Source organism: Saccopteryx leptura, chromosome 1 (genome assembly GCF_036850995.1).
Source record: "Saccopteryx leptura isolate mSacLep1 chromosome 1, mSacLep1_pri_phased_curated, whole genome shotgun sequence".
Classification (NCBI taxonomy): domain Eukaryota; kingdom Metazoa; phylum Chordata; class Mammalia; order Chiroptera; family Emballonuridae; genus Saccopteryx; species Saccopteryx leptura.
In genome coordinates, this window is record NC_089503.1 from 63333167 (window position 1) to 63351980 (window position 18814).

Sequence of the window (18814 nt, forward strand, 5' to 3'; positions counted from 1 at the left end):
CATCTCTGTACATTGTATTCTGTGTTCACCCGCAGAATATTTTGAGTGAATGAAAAAAATAAACAAATGAGTAACTTTAGCACTACTATCTGATAGGTACGTGAATTCCAAACTGCCCTCTTGATGGTCCGCTAATCTGTCAGACTTCACCCTTACTGGACTATTGCCCCTGAGACAGAGGAATTCCAAGAAGCTGGCAAGCCCCCCAAGGAGGAGCATTCTGGACATACCAGGACTTTTGCCTCAGTATCCCCTCAGGCTCTCCCAAACACTATATAATTCGCCCCTAGTCTGTAACCAGTGCTCTTCTCCCTGGGAGAAGTGCCAGGCAGGGTTCCTTTCTGCCTGTTACTCTGGTCTTTCGGACTCCCATGGATTCCAACATTTGGTGCCGAAACCCGGGACAGGGTACTAACTGCCTGGACGATCCCTCTTTGCCGTCCAAACTTATAACCAGGGAAGCAATGGGCAGCAGCAGCTCATCCCGGGCTTACTCCCTGATTCTGTTTGGACGTGTAATTGTAGGTTGATTGGCCAGCAGTCTAACCCTGTCCTGAACCCCTGCTGGACCAGAAAGTAAGGTGTTTCTCCCTCCCCCTTCCCCAGTTGGCCTCCAAATTTCTCTCCAAAACACCCCTTCCTGGTCGGATGGTTTTGACTTCGGACCCCATATCTATGGGTGGTCTGCCTCTACTCCTCTACTGGACTTCTACGAAAGTCTAGGAGCACCTAGCCAGGCCACTCTCCTACGTCCCGGGATCTCAGCCTTGGGGTGATGACCTCTTGTCTGAGACTCTCTTTCTATGGAGATTTTTTCCTCTCGGAACTGTGACTGAAGGTGGGGACGCCGCCCTTCTCTCACCAGTCTCCTCTACTGTGGGCTCCTCTCAGTCCAAACCCTCCAGCCAGACTCCCCTTGGAACATGGGCTCCTCCCAATCTCAGGCCTCAGAGACTCTCCTCTCTGAGGTTCACAGTTTGGGAGGTTTCTACTCCAAGTGGCCTGCTTCTACAATATCCTATCTTGACAACTTTTGCCACTGGATGGGGAGGGCATCAGAGATTCCTTACGTGCAGGCTTTTCTTCTCCCTTCACTCCTGTCCTTAATTTCTGTGCCTTCCGTTCTACATGCAGGCCGTTTTGGCCAGAGAAACCTCACCTAAAACCTCCACTCCTAATCTTTCCTTCTCCGCAGACTCCCAACTCTCTCCCTCCTGCCTGACCCCCGAGCACACCCCTCTCTGGTCCTTCTGCAAATCTTTTCCACTCGAGTCTCTTCCCTCCAAGAGCCCACTCCCTTCTCCACTGTGTTCTTAGTCCCCGTCCCCCTCTTTAGAAGCTGTGGCTCTGGCTATGGTGTCTGTTTCTTCTCTGATCCCTCCTCCCTCCTTACAAACTACAGTTCTGTCTCTTCTCAGACCCTTCCTCCCTCCTCACAAACTGTGACTGTGCCTCTTTCCTCCTCGCCCCCTCTCCTCTCTTCAGAGCTCTAAATCTTTTTTGACTCCTCTGACCACGTGGCGCCACACCAGTACTTTACCCTCCTCCTCCTCCTCCTGCAGATTCTAACCCTCCTTCTTTCCATCCAGCTGCTCACACTGTCCATCCATCTGCTTTCTCTCTTCCTCTCTATTAAGCTGTGTGAGTGAATAATCTGTTTTGTCTCTTTGTTTGTCAGAAAACACCTCTAGTATAATTTTAATTGAAACAAGTAAAGCACACTCATTTAAATTCCTTAATTCATATGTGTATCTGAAGTCTTTAATATGTAACTGTGTCTGTTTCTAAGGCCTTAAACCAATAATTACCCACCTCTTAAACCAGGCTTACTCATCCCCATGGACTCTCCCTGCAACCCCCACCCTTCCTGTTCAAAAACCTTCAGGGGCTTATCGCTTGAACAAGCCTTACACCTAATCAATGAGGCAGTAATTCCTCTCCATCCAGTAGTCCCTAATCTCTACAGGTCCTAGACCTAAAGAATGCCTTCTTTACCATTCCTCTACCCCCTGACTCTTACTTTCTGTTTGCCTTTATGTGGACCGTCTTACCTCAGGGGTTCAGAAACAGCCCACACCTGTTTCGGCAGGCACTAGCTCAGGATTTAGCAGCATGCAATCTCAAAACTAGTACTCTCTTACAATATGTAAATAACCTACTCCTCTGCAGCCCCTCCCTGCCTGCCTCAAGGAGACACATCACCACCTTTCTTAACTTCTTCACTGTGAAGGGATATCGTGTCTTCTCTGCTAAGACTCAACTTCACTCTTAGTTAGTCCATAGTCTATCTGGGCATCGCCTTAACCCCCACCACCTGAGGTCTCACCCTAGATCTAACTCAGAGCCTCTGCAGTCTCCAACCACCCACCACCGCAAATCAAATCCTTTCTTTCCTCAGTCTAATAGGCTTCTTTAGACACTGAATTTCCAATTTTGCTCTCTTAGTCAAGCCCCTCAGTGAGATCTTCTGAGCATGGCTTTTAAGGTCTATAATGGCCAAGGAAGTAACAGAAAAGGCAAGTAAGGCCCAAAAGAGGTCAGGAAATACCAGCTTTTGGCTCCAGCCCCCTAAAGGGCTTCATAGAATTCCATCAGGGCCCTACTTCAAGAGTGGAAAAAAGGCCTGACCAAGTGGTGGCGCAGTGGATAGAGCATCGGACTGGGATGCGGAAGGACCCAGGTTCGAGACCCCGAGGTCACCAGCTTGAGCGCGGGCTCATCTGGCTTGAGCAAAAAGCTCACCAGCTTGGACCCAAGGTCGCTGGCTCCAGCAAGGGATTACTCAGTCTGCTGAAGGCCCGCGGTCAAGGCACATATGAGAAAGCAGTCAATGAACAACTAAGAAGTCGCAACGCGCAACAAAAAACTAATGATTGATGCTTCTCATCTCTCTCTCCGTTCCTGTCTGTCTGTCCCTATCTATCTCTGCCTATGTAAAAAAAAAAAAAAAAAGAGTGGAAAAAAGGTCATTGAATTGAAGCCTGCAAGGCTTCCTGGCCCCATCAAGGGACAAATCATTGCTGTGGAAAGAGGGACACGAGAAGGTAAGCTGCCCCCTTGCTCCATGGAGGGAGGGTTCACTCTCTTCTAGCCCTGCTCCAGCTACCTGTGACCTGACCTTGCCCAGCATACTGGGATTTGCCACTGACGGCCCAAGGACATCGTTCACGAGCCTAAGGTATTTCTTCCAAGTAGCAGATAAACCGATCTCGTTTCTTTTAAACACAAAGGCCGTCTACTATGCCTTGCTTGAATATTTGAGTTTTATTTATCCCTCAAAGATCTCTACTGTGGGTATTGACAGTCTGATTTTGTTACTTTATTTAATGTATAGCATCTCCTTTATTCCTCTTGTCTCAATGCCCCATACCTATTGTAGGCTGGGACCTGCTGCTAATTCCAGCTAGAAGCAGTGGTCACTAGGACTTAAACTCTAACTGCAAAGTGTAGAAATGTAACCACCCTTTCCCTATAAGTACTTGCAGGATTTATAGGTTACTCAGCAAACTGTTCAAAGACTGTCCAAGAGGTGTTTCCAGCATTACATCACCCAAGGACTGACTTTCACGTGGACAAGTCCTCACACTGTGATCCTGACAACTCCCACTGCTGCTAAGGTAGAAAAATGGCATAACACCTATATATGTCTCCCTAATAATTGGACAGAAACCTGTAACCTAATCTATCTCACCCCAAATATCAACCTAATCCCACCCCAAGCCTCTTCCAGTTCCTAGTACACTACCCGTCAATCTAAGGACCAAACGAGATATACAGGTAAATAAATCCTCTCCTTGTTGCTTTAAAAATTTCTATAAAAGTAGGTCTAGCCTGACCAGGCGGTGGCGCAGTGGATAGAGCGTCAGACTGGGATGTAGAGGACCCAGGTTTGAGACCCCGAGGTCGTCAGCTTGAGCGCGGGCTCATCTGGTTTGAGCAAAAGCCCACCAGCTTGAACCTAAGGTCGCTGGCTCCAGCAAGGGGCTACTCAGTCTGCTGAAGACCCGCGGTCAAGGTACATATGAGAAAGCAATCAATGAACAACTAAGGTGTTGCAACGCGCAATGAAAAACTAATGATTAATGCTTCTCATCTCTCTCCATTCCTGTCTGTCTGTCCCTGTCTATCCCTCTCTCTGACTCACTCTCTGTCTCTGTAAAAAATAAAAAAAAAATAAAAAAAAAGTAGTTCTAGGGGCAGGGGGACTGGCCACTTCCCTGTCTTATTCCTACTCTTTCTCTCTCTGAAGCCCAGCGAATTCGTAAACATGGAATCAGTGGTTTCACACAAACTGGGCATCTTGACTATTGCCTTTAATTAGTCCACTCACTCTCCTATTTATTTTTCCAACTTTTTTTTTTTTTTTTTTTGTATTTTTCTGAAGCTGGAAACGGGGAGGCAGTCAGACAGACTCCCGCATGCACCTGACCAGGATCCACCTGGCACGCCCACCAGAGGGCAATGCTCTACCCATCGGGGCATCGCTCTGTTGCGACCAGAGCCACTCTAGCGCCTGAGGCAGAGGCCAAGGAGCCATCCCAAGCGCCTGGGCCATCTTTGCTCCAATGGAGCCCTGGCTCCGGGAGGGGAAGAGAGAGATAGAGAAGAAGGAGAGGGGGAGGGGTGGAGAAGCAGATGGGCGCTTCTCCTGTGTGCCCTCGCCGGGAATCGAATCTGGGACTTCCACATGCCAGGCCGACGCTCTACCATTGAGCCAACCGGCCAGGGCCTATTTTTCCAACTTTTGAACCCTGTCTCTTACATTTGTTCACTAGTTTCTTACAGAACCACATGCAGACCTTCGCCAATCAGAAAACTGGAAAAATCGACCTAACCCTACACACCAACCCTCACTGAAACCTGCCCTCACGAAACAGAAAAATCTGAAACCCTGTATCAGCAAACCTCCTAAATCCTATCTTTCAACACCTACAGGTCCCCTAACCCCAAAGCTCTCCCATATCCCTGAAGAACTAGGAGAATGAATAACATTCACCTCTTAATGCTTCTCAGTCTTTTTACCCTTCACATAGTAAGGGGACAAGGTCGCTGGGTCTTCTTGGCTGAAGAAGAGCCTACAAACGGACATGAAACATTTCTTTTAGCTCAGGCTAATTGCTCTCTCCAAGGCTGCCAGGAAAGAATATCTCTTAACTTTACCATGGAAGAACTTTCACCCTGCTATATAACCCTCCTTATCTTTGCATTCCTGATCTCCCTATACTTGCCCCTTTTTTTATCAAGTTCCTACAGGCCTGGATGAGAGAAATCTCTAGGATTACCTACAATCAAATGCTCCTACACTCCTATTCCCCAATACCCCAAGGAGAACTTCACAAGGGAAATATCAGATAGGTAGGGATGACAGCAGGAAGAAGCCGCCCCTCAGCCCGAGAAATTCCCTCCTAAATGTTCTCCAAACCTCCTTCCTTTTAAACCACACATATTCAGTCCTTCTAAAAACTTACACCTGGTCCTGGCTATTGGCTCAGTGGTAGAGCATCGGCCTGGCGTGCAGAAGTCCTGGGTTCGATTCCCAGCCAGGGCACACAGGAGAAGCGCCCATCTGCTTCTCCACCTCTCCCCCTCTCCATCTCTGTCTTCCCCTCCCGCAGCCGAGGCTCCATTGGAGCAAAGATGGCCCGGGCGCTGGGGATGGCTCCTTGGCCTCTGCCCCAGGCGCTAGAGTGGCTCTGGTGGCAACAGAGCGACGCCCCGGAGGGGCAGAGCGTCGCCCCTGGTGGGTGTGCCGGGTGGATCCCGGTCAGGCGGATCCCGGTCGGGCGCATGCGGGAGTCTGTCTGTCTCTCTCCGTTTCCAGCTTCAGAAAAATACAAAATAAATAAATAAATAAATAAATAAAAAATTACACCAACAGGTCCCCTGTCTCTAAAAATCTCCACATGTCCTCCCATTCAAGAGGAACCAGACCAGCACGTCTCATGAGGCTCATCCAGGAGACCATGTATCACCATGTCACTCTGTCCACTCGGCACTCGCAGCATGCAATTCACAATTATTACCTCGCAAAATTTTTTTACTTCCTCACTCAGGTGTTTGAAGATATTGCCTGGTTCAGACCTTACAGCATGGAAATTGACGACCTCCTTAACTGGGTGAGGTACTTGATTCAGCAAGGTTCTCTTTTCTTGAGTTCTCTCCCGAAGAAGCAGTAATTTTCCAATTTTTTCTCCTCTTTCTCCTCATCACCCCTTACCACATATTATAAAATTAATAACTGCATTTCTTTTATATGTAACCACAGAGTTGAGAAATGATAGATACATGAATTCCAAACTGCCCTCTTGATGTTCCGCTTAACTGTCAGACCTCACCCTTACTGGACTATCGCCCCCGAGACAGAGGAATTCCAAGAAGCTGGCAAGCCCCCCAAGGAGGAGCATTCTGGACATACCACGACTTTTGCCTCAGTATCCCCTCAGGCTTTCCCAAACACTATATAACTCGCCCCTAGTCTGTAACGGGTGCTCTTCTCCCCGGGAGAAGTGCCCGGCAGGGTTCCTTTCTTCCTTTCAATAAAGCCTGTTACTCTGGTCTTTCGGACTCCCATGGATTCCAACACTATCTATATGCTCATATATTATTTCTTCTATAAACTATACTTCTAGCCCCTAAGGGATAAGAAACATGTCTCACAGTTCTTCTCCATCCGCCATAGTCACTAGCACAGTAGTATAAATTAAGAACTGAAGAACCCCTTATCGTTTAGATCAGGGGTCTCAAACTCGCGGCCCGCCCACCAATTTTGTGCGGCCGCAGACTGGCCCGCAGACTAATCCACGAAGTTTGATTAGTCTGCGGGCCACACAAAATTGGTGAGCGGGCCGCGAGTTTGAGACCCCTGGTTTAGATACTGCCACCTGACCACAGAAAAACTTGGAGAAAAAAAGCAGAAGCTGAAGTAATTTATCTACTAAAATACCAGATCCCACATTTGTGGACAAAACAAAACAAAGGGTAAAGAACACTATGGTTATCAGTCTAGAACTGGACCCATTTGGCATCCCTCCCTCATTTCTTTTGTGGCCAGAATCAGCTACTAATGCAAGCAGCATGACCTGGTTAAAGCAGCTTGACCGGTGTTGGCACAGTGGACAGACAAAGCATTGACCTGGGACGCTGAGGACCGAGGTCTGAAACCCCGAGGTTGCTGGCTGGTGTGGGATGATTGACATGATCCCATGGTCGCTGGCTTGAGCATAAAGGCCACTAACTCGAAGCCCAAGGTCGCTGGAGTCAACCCAAGGTTGATGGCTTAAGCAAGGGGTCACTGGCTTGGCTGGAGCTCCCCAGTCAAAGCACATATGAGAAGCAATCAATGAACAACTAAGGTGACGCAACTACAAGTTGATGCTTCTCTCTCTCCCTTCCTCCATCTCTGTCTCTATCTCAAAAAAAAAAAAAAAATAGTAAGAGTGGGGTCTGACATCAGAACATGTGAGTCCAATTTTTTTAAGACATGATAATGATACTGCAAATTGTTTTAAGAGTACTATTCAGAGATATATACTGAAATTTATTAATAAAATTATAAAAATGCCAAGGATTTGTTTTCAAAAGAATCTAGTGCAGAGGGTCAGAGTAGAGTGATTGGAAGTGGACAATGGGGAGGGGTGGAAATGAAACAAGTTATGAAATGTTCTGTCAAAAAGTTGGGGGCTGCCTGACCAGATTGGTGCAATGGATAGAGCATCAGCCTGGGATGCAGAGGATCCAGGTTCAAAACCCCAAGGTTGCCAGCTCGAGCGTGGGCTCACCAACATGAGTGTGGGGTCACTGACTTGAGCATGGGATCATAGACATAACCCCACGGTCACTGGCTTGAGCCCAAGGGTCGCTGGTTTGAGCCCAAGGTCGATGGCTTGAGCAAGGGGTTACTGGCTCAGCTGTAGTCCCCAGGCCAAGGAACATATGAGAAAGCAATCAATAAACAACTAATGTGCCGCAACAAAGAACTGATGCTTCTCATCTCTCTCCTTGTCTGTCATTATCTGTCTGTTTCTGTATGTGTGTGTGCACGCACGCGTGTGTCTCTCTCTCTCTCACTTAAAAAAAAAGTTGGGAATTAAGAGGAACCCAACCCACATTCAAAGACCTGCCTGACCTGTGGTGGCACAGTGGATAAAGCGTAAACCTGGAACGCTGAGTTCAAAACCCTGTTCAAAGCCCTGGCCTTGCCTGGACAAGGCACATATGAGAAAGTAATCAATGAACAGTGAAGGAGCCGCAACAAAAAACTGATGCTTCTCATCTCTCTCCCTTCCTGCCTATCTGTTCCTCTGTCCCTCTGTCTTTGTCATTAAAAAAAAAAAAAAAAATCCAGACCCTCCATTTACTTGTCTGTGTGACCTTGGACACTAAACTGCTCTAAGCTTAGTTCCTTATCTGTAATAGAGATAACAACAGTGTTGTCATCAGGATTAAATAAAAGATTATATGTGCAAAGAGTTTTATAAACTCCAAAAAATCTATATAAATGTTTAATTTTTTTTTTTTACAGAGACAGAGAGTCAGAGAGAGAAAGAGATAGGGACAGACAGACAGACAGGAATGGAGAGAGATGAGAAGCATCAATCATCAGTTTTTCGTTGCGACACCTTAGTTGTTCATTGATTGCTTTCTCATATGTGCCTTGACTGTGGGGCTACAACAGACCGAGAAATCCCTTGCTCAAGCCAGCGACCTTGGGTCCAAGCTGGTGAGCCTTGCTCAAACCAGATGAGCGTGCACTCAAGCTGGCGACCTCGGGGTCTTGAACCTGGGTTTCTCCACATCCCAGTCCAACGCTCTATCCACTGTGCCACCGCCACCACCTGGTCAGGCCAATCTATATAAATGTTAACTGCTCGTAGAAGTATTACTACAGATGATTACTGTTAATAGATTTATATTATTATATAGTAACAATAATAGGTAGGTAGATAATGCTTTTTTTTTTTTTAAGTAAGTGAGAGGTGGGAGGCAGAGACAGGCTCCCACATGTCTCTCACCGGGATCCACCTGGCAATGCTCTACCACTGAGCCAACTGGCCAAGGCTGATATTGCTTTAAATGGGGGGAGAATAACTAAAAATAGATCACTAAGAGACTGAAAAAATTTTTTTTTTTTTTTTACAGAGGCAGAGAGTGAGTCAGAGAGAGGGATAGACAGGGACAAACAGGAACGGAGAGAGATGAGAAGCATCAATCATTAGTTTTTCTTTCTTTTTTTTTTTTCTTTATTCATTTTTAGAGAGGAGAGAGAGAGGGAGAGAGAGAGAGACAGAGAGAGAGAAAGGGGGAGGAGCTGGAAGCATCAACTCCCATATGTGCCTTGACCAGGCAAGCCCAGGGTTTCGAACCGGCGACCTCAGCATTTCCAGGTCGATGCGTTATCCACTGCGCCCCCACAGGTCAGGCAATCATTAGTTTTTCATTGCGCGTTGCAACATCTTAGTTGTTCATTGATTGCTTTCTCATATGTGCCCTGACCACGGGCCCTCAGCAGACCGAGCAACCCCTTGCTGGAGCCAGCGACCTTGGGTTCAAGCCTGTGGGCTTTTGCTCAAACCAGATGAGCCTGCGCTCAAGCTGGCGACCTCGGGGTCTCGAACTTGGGTCCTCTGCATCCCAGTCCGACACTCTATCCACTGCGCCACCGCCTGGTCAGGCGAGACTGAAAATTTCTTGAGAACAAAATCCTAATTTCATTCATGTAAAACACGAGGGAAACATTTAATAGGCCTGTACAATGTTCCTCTACCTTGTCAGGCACTGGGACAGTAATTAACAGACTTGTAGTCTCTGAATTTAGGGCCCAAAGTCTGAAGGAGATAGCCATACAAGACGAACAATGGCAATACCAAGAGCTCATAAATGTGCTAACAGGACACTATCCAGAACAATGCCTGATACATAATAAGCATTTTTTTTTAATTGAATAACAAGTGTTGATTGACCGGTGAAGGCTCAGTGGCTAGAATGTCAACCTGGAACACTGAGGACCCACATTTGGAACCCCAAGGTCACTGGCTTGAGCACAAACTAATCCAATTTGAATGCAGGCTCACCAGCTTGAGCACAGGGTTGCTGGCTTGAGGTCAAAGGTCACTGGCTCAGCTTGGGCCACTGCCCCCCACCTCCCTGTCAAGGCACATATGAGAAGCAATCAGTGAACAACTGAAGTGTCACAACTATACAAGTTGATGCTTCTCATCTCTATCCCTTCATATCTCTCTCTCCCTCTCTCTCACATGGAAGCACACATGACAAAAAGAATGTCACAAAAGTATTCATTCAACAAGTATTTATTTTACCACACACTGTTTAAAGCAGGGGTAGTCAACCTTCTTATACCTACTGCCCACTTTTGTATGTTAGTAGTAAAATTTTCTAACCGCTCACCAGTTCCACAGTAATGGTGATTTATAAAGTAGGGAAGTAACTTTACTTTATAAAATTTATAAAGCAGAGTTACAGCAAGTTAAAGCATATAATAATAATTAACAAAGTACTTTATGTTGTATTTTCACTAAGTTTGGCAGAATAAATCTTTATAAAACAACTTACTATAGTTAAATTTATCTTTTTATTTATACTTTGGTTGCTCCACTACCGCTCACCATGAAAGCTGGAACACCCACTAGTGGGCGGTAAGGACCAGGTTGACTACCACTGGTTTAAATAAACAAATGCTGCTCAGCCCTAGCCGGCTATCTCAGCAGTAGAGCGTTGGCCTGGAGTGTGGAAGTCCCAGGTTCAATTCCTAGCCAGGGCACACAGGAGAAGTGCCCATCTGCTTCTCCACCCCTTCCCTTCTACTTTCTCTCATCTCTCTCTTCCCCTCCCACAGCCAAGGCTCCACTGGAGCAAAGTTGGCTCAAGGCACTGAGGATGACTCCATGACCTCTGCCTCAGGCGCCAGAATGGCTTCTCGGGTTGCAATAGAGCAGGGGTCCCCAAACTTTTTACACAGGGGGCCAGTTCACTGTCCCTCAGACCACTGGAGGGCCAGTCTATAAAAAAAACTATGAACATATTCCTATGCACACTGCACATATCTTATTTTAAAGTAAAAAAACAAAACGGGAACAAATACAATATTTAAAATAAAGAACAAGTAAATTTAAATCAACAAACTGACCAGTATTGCAATGGGAACTATGCTCCTCTCACTGACCACCAATGAAAGAGGTGCCCCATCCAGAAGTGTGGCGGGGCCGCATAAATGGCCTTGGGGGGCCGCATGCGGCCCAGGGGCCGTAATTTGGGGACCCCTGCAATAAAGCAACGCCCCAGATGGGCAGAACATCGCCCCCTGGTGGGCATGCCAGGTGGATGCTGGTTGTGCACATACAGGAGTGTCTCTGCCTCCCTGCTTCTCACTGCAGAAAAATACAAAAAACAACAACAACAAAAAAATGCTGCTCAAGAGCAGCTTACATTCTAGTATAAGGAAATGGACAAGAAAAAAATAAATGAGAAAATTATATAAAATATTAGAAGATGGTAAGTGCTATGGAGGAAAAACAAACAAGGAAGGGAGCTAGGAAGTGCCGGGGTGAGCCAGGAAGTTTCGATTTCAAATTAAGGGATAAAGGAAGGCCTTAGTGAACAAGTAGTGTTAAGCAAAGACTTGAATGAAGTGTGGGAAGCGGACATAATGAACATCTAAGGGAAGTATTGCAGGCAGAAAAAAAACATAAATGTAAAGACTCTGAAAGAGGAATATACTGGGCAGAGAAGATGGCAGACCAGCTTAGACAGCCATGGCAGGAAGAGGGGTTCTAAGCTGAGAGAACAGCACGTCAAAAGACAACTGATTTCTGAAAACACAGTCTTTTGAAATTTGCAAGTATTTTGATTGAGCTAGAATATTACATATGTAAATAAAAGGATCTTTGTATGTCAGACATAAGAGATTAAATAAAGATTGTTTGGCGCCTGACCAGGCGGTGGTGCAGTGGATAGAGCATCAGACTGGGATGCGTAGGACCCAGGGTCAAGACCCTGAGGTCAACAGCTTGAGCGCGGTCTCATCTGGTTTGAGCAAAGCTCACCAGCTCCAGCTCAAGCTTGCTGGCTTGAGCAAGGGGTCACTCAGTCTCCTGTAGCTCTCCTGGTCAAGGCACATATGAGAAAACAATCAATGAACAACTAAGGTGCCTCAACAAAGAACTGATACTTCTCATCTCTCTCCCTTCCTGTCTGTCTTTCTCTATCTCTCTGTCACAAAAAAAAAAAAAAAAGATAGTTTGGAAAGGAGAGAGACTGAGGGAAACAGATAGGAAGCTTTTGGAAGGTAGGACTTTAAGACATTATATGCATCCTGATAGATAAAATATGAAGTACAAATCATCTATAAAGTATTCTTAAAATTCTCAAAAATAGGCTTAGCCTCAATCTAACAAATAGTTCTCACTTCAAATTCATAGTAAATACAGGGGATAGAGGGGCAAGTTAACCCCCAAGGAAGGTAACAGATCCAGAAAATAAGACATTTTACAAAGCAATTAACTGAGTTTCTTCAACAAGTCAACATAATCAAAATTTTAAAATTCTTCTACATTAAAAAAAGAGCAAATGCCATGTATCAACATTATCTGCATTTTTTTTTTCTGAAGCTGGAAACAGGGAGGCAGTCAGACAGACTCCCACGTGCGCCCAACAGGGATCCACCCGGCATGCCCACCAGGGGGCGATGCTCTGCCCATCTGGGGCGTTTCTCTATTGCAAGCAGAGCCATTCTAGTGCCTGAGGCACAGGCCATGGAGCTATCCCCAGCGCCCGGGCCATCTTTGCTCCAATGGAGCCTCAGCTGCGGGAGGGGAAGAGAGAGACAGAGAGGAAGGAGAGGGGGAGGGGTGTAGAAGCAGATGGGCGCTTCTCCTGTGTGCCCTGGTCAGGAATCGAACCCAGGACTTTCGCATGCCAGGCCGACGCTCTATGACTGAGCCAACCGGCCAGGGCTGCATTTTGATTTGAACAAATAAACTATAAAAACATATTTTGGGAACAATTAAAGAAATATGAATATGAACTAGTTGATGATATTGAATTACTTCGTTTTACTTGATGTGGTTAGGTGGTTGTATTCCTTTTTAAGTCCCTTTTTTAGAACTATTTACTGAATTATTTAGGGAAAAATATTGTGATACTTCTAAAAATTTCGGGAAAATAAATAGAGGAAGCAATTTTGGCAAAACCGTTATAACTGTTTAACCCCAGACGTGGGACCTTGGCGCTGCGTGTGGGACGGCTGAAGGGAACCCTGGAGGCAGCAGATCGGTGCACAGTGCTGACCCAGTGGCCACCCAGGGCACTGAGTCCTCAACCAGGGACTCTGAATACTGTAAGCTTCAGAGGAAAGGATTTGGATCATTTTATCTCTATCCAAAGTGCCTAGTACATGGAAGACAGTAAAAGATTGTCTTCCTTTTTATTTTGCAAAATTAACCTATTCTGCAGATGTGATACAACTCTTCAGCATACTCCCAGCAGGTCCTCAAGACCATCTTACCTTGTAATAATGTTCCAGGAGAATCCTGACTACTCCCTCCACACTTTCTGCCTCTACAGGCTTCCTGGCAAACTGAAGTAGGTACTGCAAAGCATCTGCTGGAGAGGTAGCTTTACATAGATCTATGTGGAGTGTAGCAGATTTACTTGGTTTTGTTAGTCGTAGTTTCTTAGTAGCAATTTCCTCCTGCTGTTGCTGCAAAGCAATAAGAAAATTAAGACATGAAAACCTAACTGAAAACAGAGTCTGCAATTTTTATTAATTTATTGTGTTTACATAGATTCTAGTGTCCCCCCCAATTCATCCTCCCCTCCCCTGTGTTCCCCAGCACATCCTTCTGTCCTCCTCCCTGTAACACCCTCTCCCCATCCCTCCAGGATTTGCTTTTCTGCTCTCATCCCATCCTATCATCCTCTTTCCCTCTGTCCACTTTCCTTCTGGATCCTTTGATCCCGCCTCTGTCTCTATTCCGCTCCTCAGTTCATATTGTTCATATTTTACCTCACCTCATTTGACGGAAATAAGTTTCCTTTATACCAAATAATACATTAGGTAATAGATCTAACCTTAGGACAAAACTGTGTTATGACCTGGAAAAGGGCACTGAATTGGAGACAAAATTATCAAGTCTTAATTTTGCTTTTCATTAGCTCTGACAACTTTGGGCAGATCAGTTAATTTTACCAAGTCTCCCTTTATTTCTCTGTAAAGTGGGTCCACTAACATCTTGTTCTACCTCACATGGCATGATTAAAAAACTAGGGTCTTTGAAATCAGAGGAATCTGGGTTCAATAACCACTTACCCGTTCCTTCCCTATTCCACACAAATTCAGTCTTCAGTGTTATCTGGGCTACTGTTAGGTCAAAAGCTAGGCAAGATCCCTCCCCCCCTAGAGTATATGAAGGGAGGACTAACCAGTATCTACAATAAACCATCAATAACAGTTTAGCCCTGGCCGGTTGGCTCAGTGTTAAAGCGTCAGCCTGGTGTGTGGAAATCCCAGGTTGGATTCCTGGTCAGGGCACACAGGAGAAGTGCCCATCTGCTTCTCCACCCTTATCCCTCTCCTTCTTCTCTATCTCTCTCTTCCCCTCCCACAGCCAAGGCTCCATTGGAGCAAAGTTGGCCCGGGCACTGAGGATGGCTCCATGGCCTCCACCTCCGGCACTAGAATGGCTCCCGCCACAACGGAGCAATGCCCCAGATGGGCAGAGAATCACCCCCTGGTGGGCATGCCGGGTGGATCCCAGTTGGGCGCATGTGGGAGTCTGACTGCCTCCCTGCTTCTAACTTTGGAAAAATACAAAAATAAAAAACAAAAAACAAACAAAAAATGTTTAGTGAGCCAGATCCTAGGATCTATCCAGGGGACACAAGACAAATTAGACATTATCTCTGCCTTCAAAGAGCTCAGACTGCTGGAAAGATATGAACACTGGTACTTAGAGTACCACTGAGTGATACCGTACAAACCAGTGACTAACAGAGTGCCAAAAAGCAGGGGAGGAAAAGACTATAAACTCTTGTTGAGGTTTGAATTGGGTCTTAAGAGAAAAATATCTAAGTCTATTGGGTGGAGAAGAAAAAGAAAAGAATGGCATCCATTCTATTTAAATGAAACAATAAGTAAAAAAGTTAGGAGAGGTACAAACACGTGGCATGCTGGAGAAGGGGTGAGTAGTCTTGAGAAGTAGGAGCAACAGAATGTTGGAAATAAAGTGACACTGTAATGCCCTGACTGGGTGGTAGCTCAGCTGGTTAGAGCATCATCCCAATATGCCAAGGCTGCAGGTTTGATCCCTGGTCATGACACATATAAAAAACAACCAATGAATGCATCAATAAGTTGGACAAATCAATGTTTCTCTCCCCCCTCCCTTCCACTCTCTCTAAAAATAAAATAAAATTGGGTTGGTATGATCAGATCCAGGTAAGATAGTACAACTCAGTAAATACAGTGTAGGGCAAAAGTAGGCTTACAGTTGTTCGTACGGAAAATATTACAATAATTAATAAATAACAAGCCCTGGCCGGTTGGCTCAGTGGTAGAGCGTCAGCCTGGCATGCAGGAGTCCTGGGTTCGATTCCCGGCCAGGGCACACAGGAGAAGCGCCCGTCTGCTTCTCCACCCCTCCCCCTCTCCTTCCTCTCTGTCTCTCTCTTCCCCTCCCACAGCCAAGGCTCCATTGGAGCAAAGTTGGCCCGGGCGCTGAGGATGGCTCTGTGGCCTCTGCCTCAGGTGCTGGAATGGCTCTGGTTGCAACAGAGCAACACCCCAGATGGGCAGAGCATCGCCTCCTGGCGGGCATGCCGGGTGGATCCCGGTCGGTCTCGCATGCAGGAGTCTGTCTGACTGCTTCCCTGTTTCCAACTTCAGAAAAAATACAAAAATATATATATATACAAGACTAAAGCCTGTGTTTTGAATACTCACAACTGTAAACCTACTTTTGTCCTACCCTGTATTGGCAACTAATGATTATATAAAAAATTGTAAAGCTTTAAGAATAAAATACAATTTATTAAAGGAAAAAAACACAACACTATGAATGTACTTAATGCCACTGAACTGGTTAAAAATGGTTAAAACGATAAATTTTGTTATGTGTATTTTTCCACAACTTTTTAAAAAAGTGAGCAAAGGATACAGCCAGAAAATCCAGAAAGCAAGCCATAGAAAAGAGACTGTAAAGTTAGAAAAGCTTTTCTTAATCTTGACTCACTCTAAAAGGTCAGGAAAACTAATTTCACATAAAAAGGAGCAAAAAGAAAAAAATGCCAAGGTCAAATCCCAAAGTTATTTTAAGAATAAGAAAAAGGAGCAAACTAACTTGCCTACAGACAGCAAAAATATGCTACAAAAAATGTGTCCACAAAACAAAATTGAAAGGAAGTGATGATACAGCTGTAATGAATACTGTCAAATCATGGACAGCTAGGGAGTTTGGCTAGGGAATTTTTGTGTGTGTGACAGAGACAGAGAGAGGTACAGATAGGGACAGACAGACAGGAAGGGAGAGAGATGAGAAGCATCAATTCTTCGTTGCAACTCCTTTGTCTCCTTAGTTGTTCATTGACCGCTTTCTCATATGTGCCTTGATCAGGGGGTTGCAGCAGAGTGAGTGGCCCCTTGCTCAAGCCAGTGACCTTTGGTCTCAAGACAGAAACCATGGGGTCATGTCTATGATCCCACACTCATGGCTAGGGAATTTTTATGAAGAGAAAGAGCCACAAGAGAGGAAGACTAGATTTATCAGTGCAATTACCTCTTTGTAGTACAAATCACATATATGCTGTTTTCTCTCCCACTGGCCTGTGAACTCCTCAAGGACAGGGACCTAACATGTATTGGACATGATAGCTCAACTTTCATATACCTGTTGCATAGTAACCACTCATTCACTCAATAAACTCTTGTTGAAGGAATGAATGAAATAATTAAGGATCAGTTCCCTGATGGGTGGCCTAAATCTTGCTATTCTACAAGTAAAAGGATCTAAGAAGAGTGGTCTATGGCTCTGAGGATGCTACTGATCCATCGGCATCAAATGGGGGCTTGCCAGAAATACAGATTATTGCGATTTACTGACTAGAACCTACATTTTAATCAGATCTTCAGGTGATTAGTTTACACAGAAAGTCTGTGAAGCACGACACAAGAGATGACTTTGACTTTGGATCAATCTCTACTTTAGCAGTGACATCTACGAGGAAACACATGGGGAATCACTGACTACTCTGCCACAGGCTGGGCTCAGCAGTTAAACAACTCTAAAGGAGGAAGCTGCCTTCCTTCCCAGGTGAGCTGTTCCACCGAAGCAGTTCCAGCCAGAGGAAGCCTGTGACCCTCGCTTGTTTTGACTGGGCCTCGAGGATTGGCAGACGTTATCTTCAAACCCCTCAGAGCTCTCTGCATAGCCAATTAGTCCCTGGGCACTTTTTTTGGTAACGGAGCTGGGAGCAGGGTAGAGGCGTTGGGGGGCTCCGCCACTAATTGGTTCTGTGTCCCTTGTACAGCTCCAGAAGTTTCGAAGTCCACATCTGTAAAAGGAGGACGCTAATGTAACCTGAATAAAATAGGATAACGGATATATGTCCGTAAGTTATAAAGTGATTTTTGTTTCTGCTAATATGTATATTTTAAGTGCCAGACTGCACATATTAGTTGATAATTATGACAACAGTAGCGGCCAACGAACACGCCCACTAAAGTGTAGACTCCAAGAGCCTATCAAAGGAGTCGGCGCTCAATTCAAGCTCGTGGCGCCTGTTCTGGAAAAGTGCCTCGATCCTGGGTAACCTTCCCTTACCCACGACCGGTTCCGGGACCTTTCCTTCTGGAGCTTACCTGAACCACCTTGGTGAATTCCTCGTACACCCGCTTCTTAAGATGCGCCGCCATGGCTGCCCGTGGACTCTCTCAGCTTCCGTACTTGATGGGGGGGGGGGGGAATAAAGGAATCCGGAAAACCAGCTTGAGGAACCCGCCACCGTCCCACAAGACAGTGGGATCCCAGGAAAGAGAGGCCGCTTCCGGCTACTCGACTGCCCTACTGCAGTACGGCTGGATAAGGCTGCCTACGCCTCGTGCGCTGGGGAAACGGAAACGAGAGCGTAGCGTGGGGAGGAAGGAAGCGCAAGGTAAAGGGCGGAGGCGCGGCGAAGCAGAGGTAGAAGCAAAACGTGGAGCTGCGTACTGATTTTGAGTACCGAGAGAACGACGGAGAGAGGCCGAGGTGACGTTCGCAACATCCTTTGCTGTTCACATTCTGTGTGCGGCTTGTAACTTCCCTGTATCTTCCAAAGCTTTCCTTTTGGACAGTCTGCGCCTCGCCTGCCCTGGCCTGGGGTGCTTTTTTCTGTTTCTTCACTGCAGTTGTTCAAAAGCTACCCATCTTTTCAGGAATCAACACGTCCTCAGATAGCCACAGTAGAGTGGAAAGAATCCTCAGGTCAAGTATCAAGCAACAATGTTTCAGACTACAACTGGCACTTAATAAAAAGTAGCTTCAACTACAAATGGGCTGGTAACACCTGACAAATGTAATGACAGTGGAATGAGATAGTGCAAAACAGTTTACAGACTGTGACATGCAGTTCACGTGTTAGTGTTAATAAATCCAAGGTCAGTTTTACATTGTACAGTAAACTTAACCTGTTCATTGTTACGACTTTTGAGAGCGTTAATGTTGGATGCTTAGAAAAAGCAGCAGGCATGAAACTAATACAAAGTAATTCATTTAATGTAACTAATTAAGAAAGAAAAAGCATCAGATTGATGGGTACAGAAGAC

At 45.8% G+C, this 18814-nt stretch overlaps 1 protein-coding gene across 2 annotated transcripts in view; it reads right to left on the bottom strand.

Annotated features, from left to right (window-relative positions):
* INTS4 (integrator complex subunit 4) overlaps positions 1-18351 on the bottom strand; it is a 148573-nt gene extending 130222 nt beyond the window's left edge. For both annotated transcript variants that reach the window (XM_066369295.1, XM_066369288.1), the window contains exons 1-3: positions 18219-18351; positions 17870-17953; positions 13520-13714 (exon numbers count right to left, since the gene is read on the bottom strand). In XM_066369295.1, coding sequence (XP_066225392.1) covers positions 13520-13714; positions 17870-17923 — 249 coding nt within the window. In that variant the 5' untranslated portion in view covers positions 17924-17953; positions 18219-18351. The remainder of the gene's footprint in view (positions 1-13519; positions 13715-17869; positions 17954-18218) is intronic.
* Between the last annotated feature and the right edge of the window lie 463 nt (positions 18352-18814).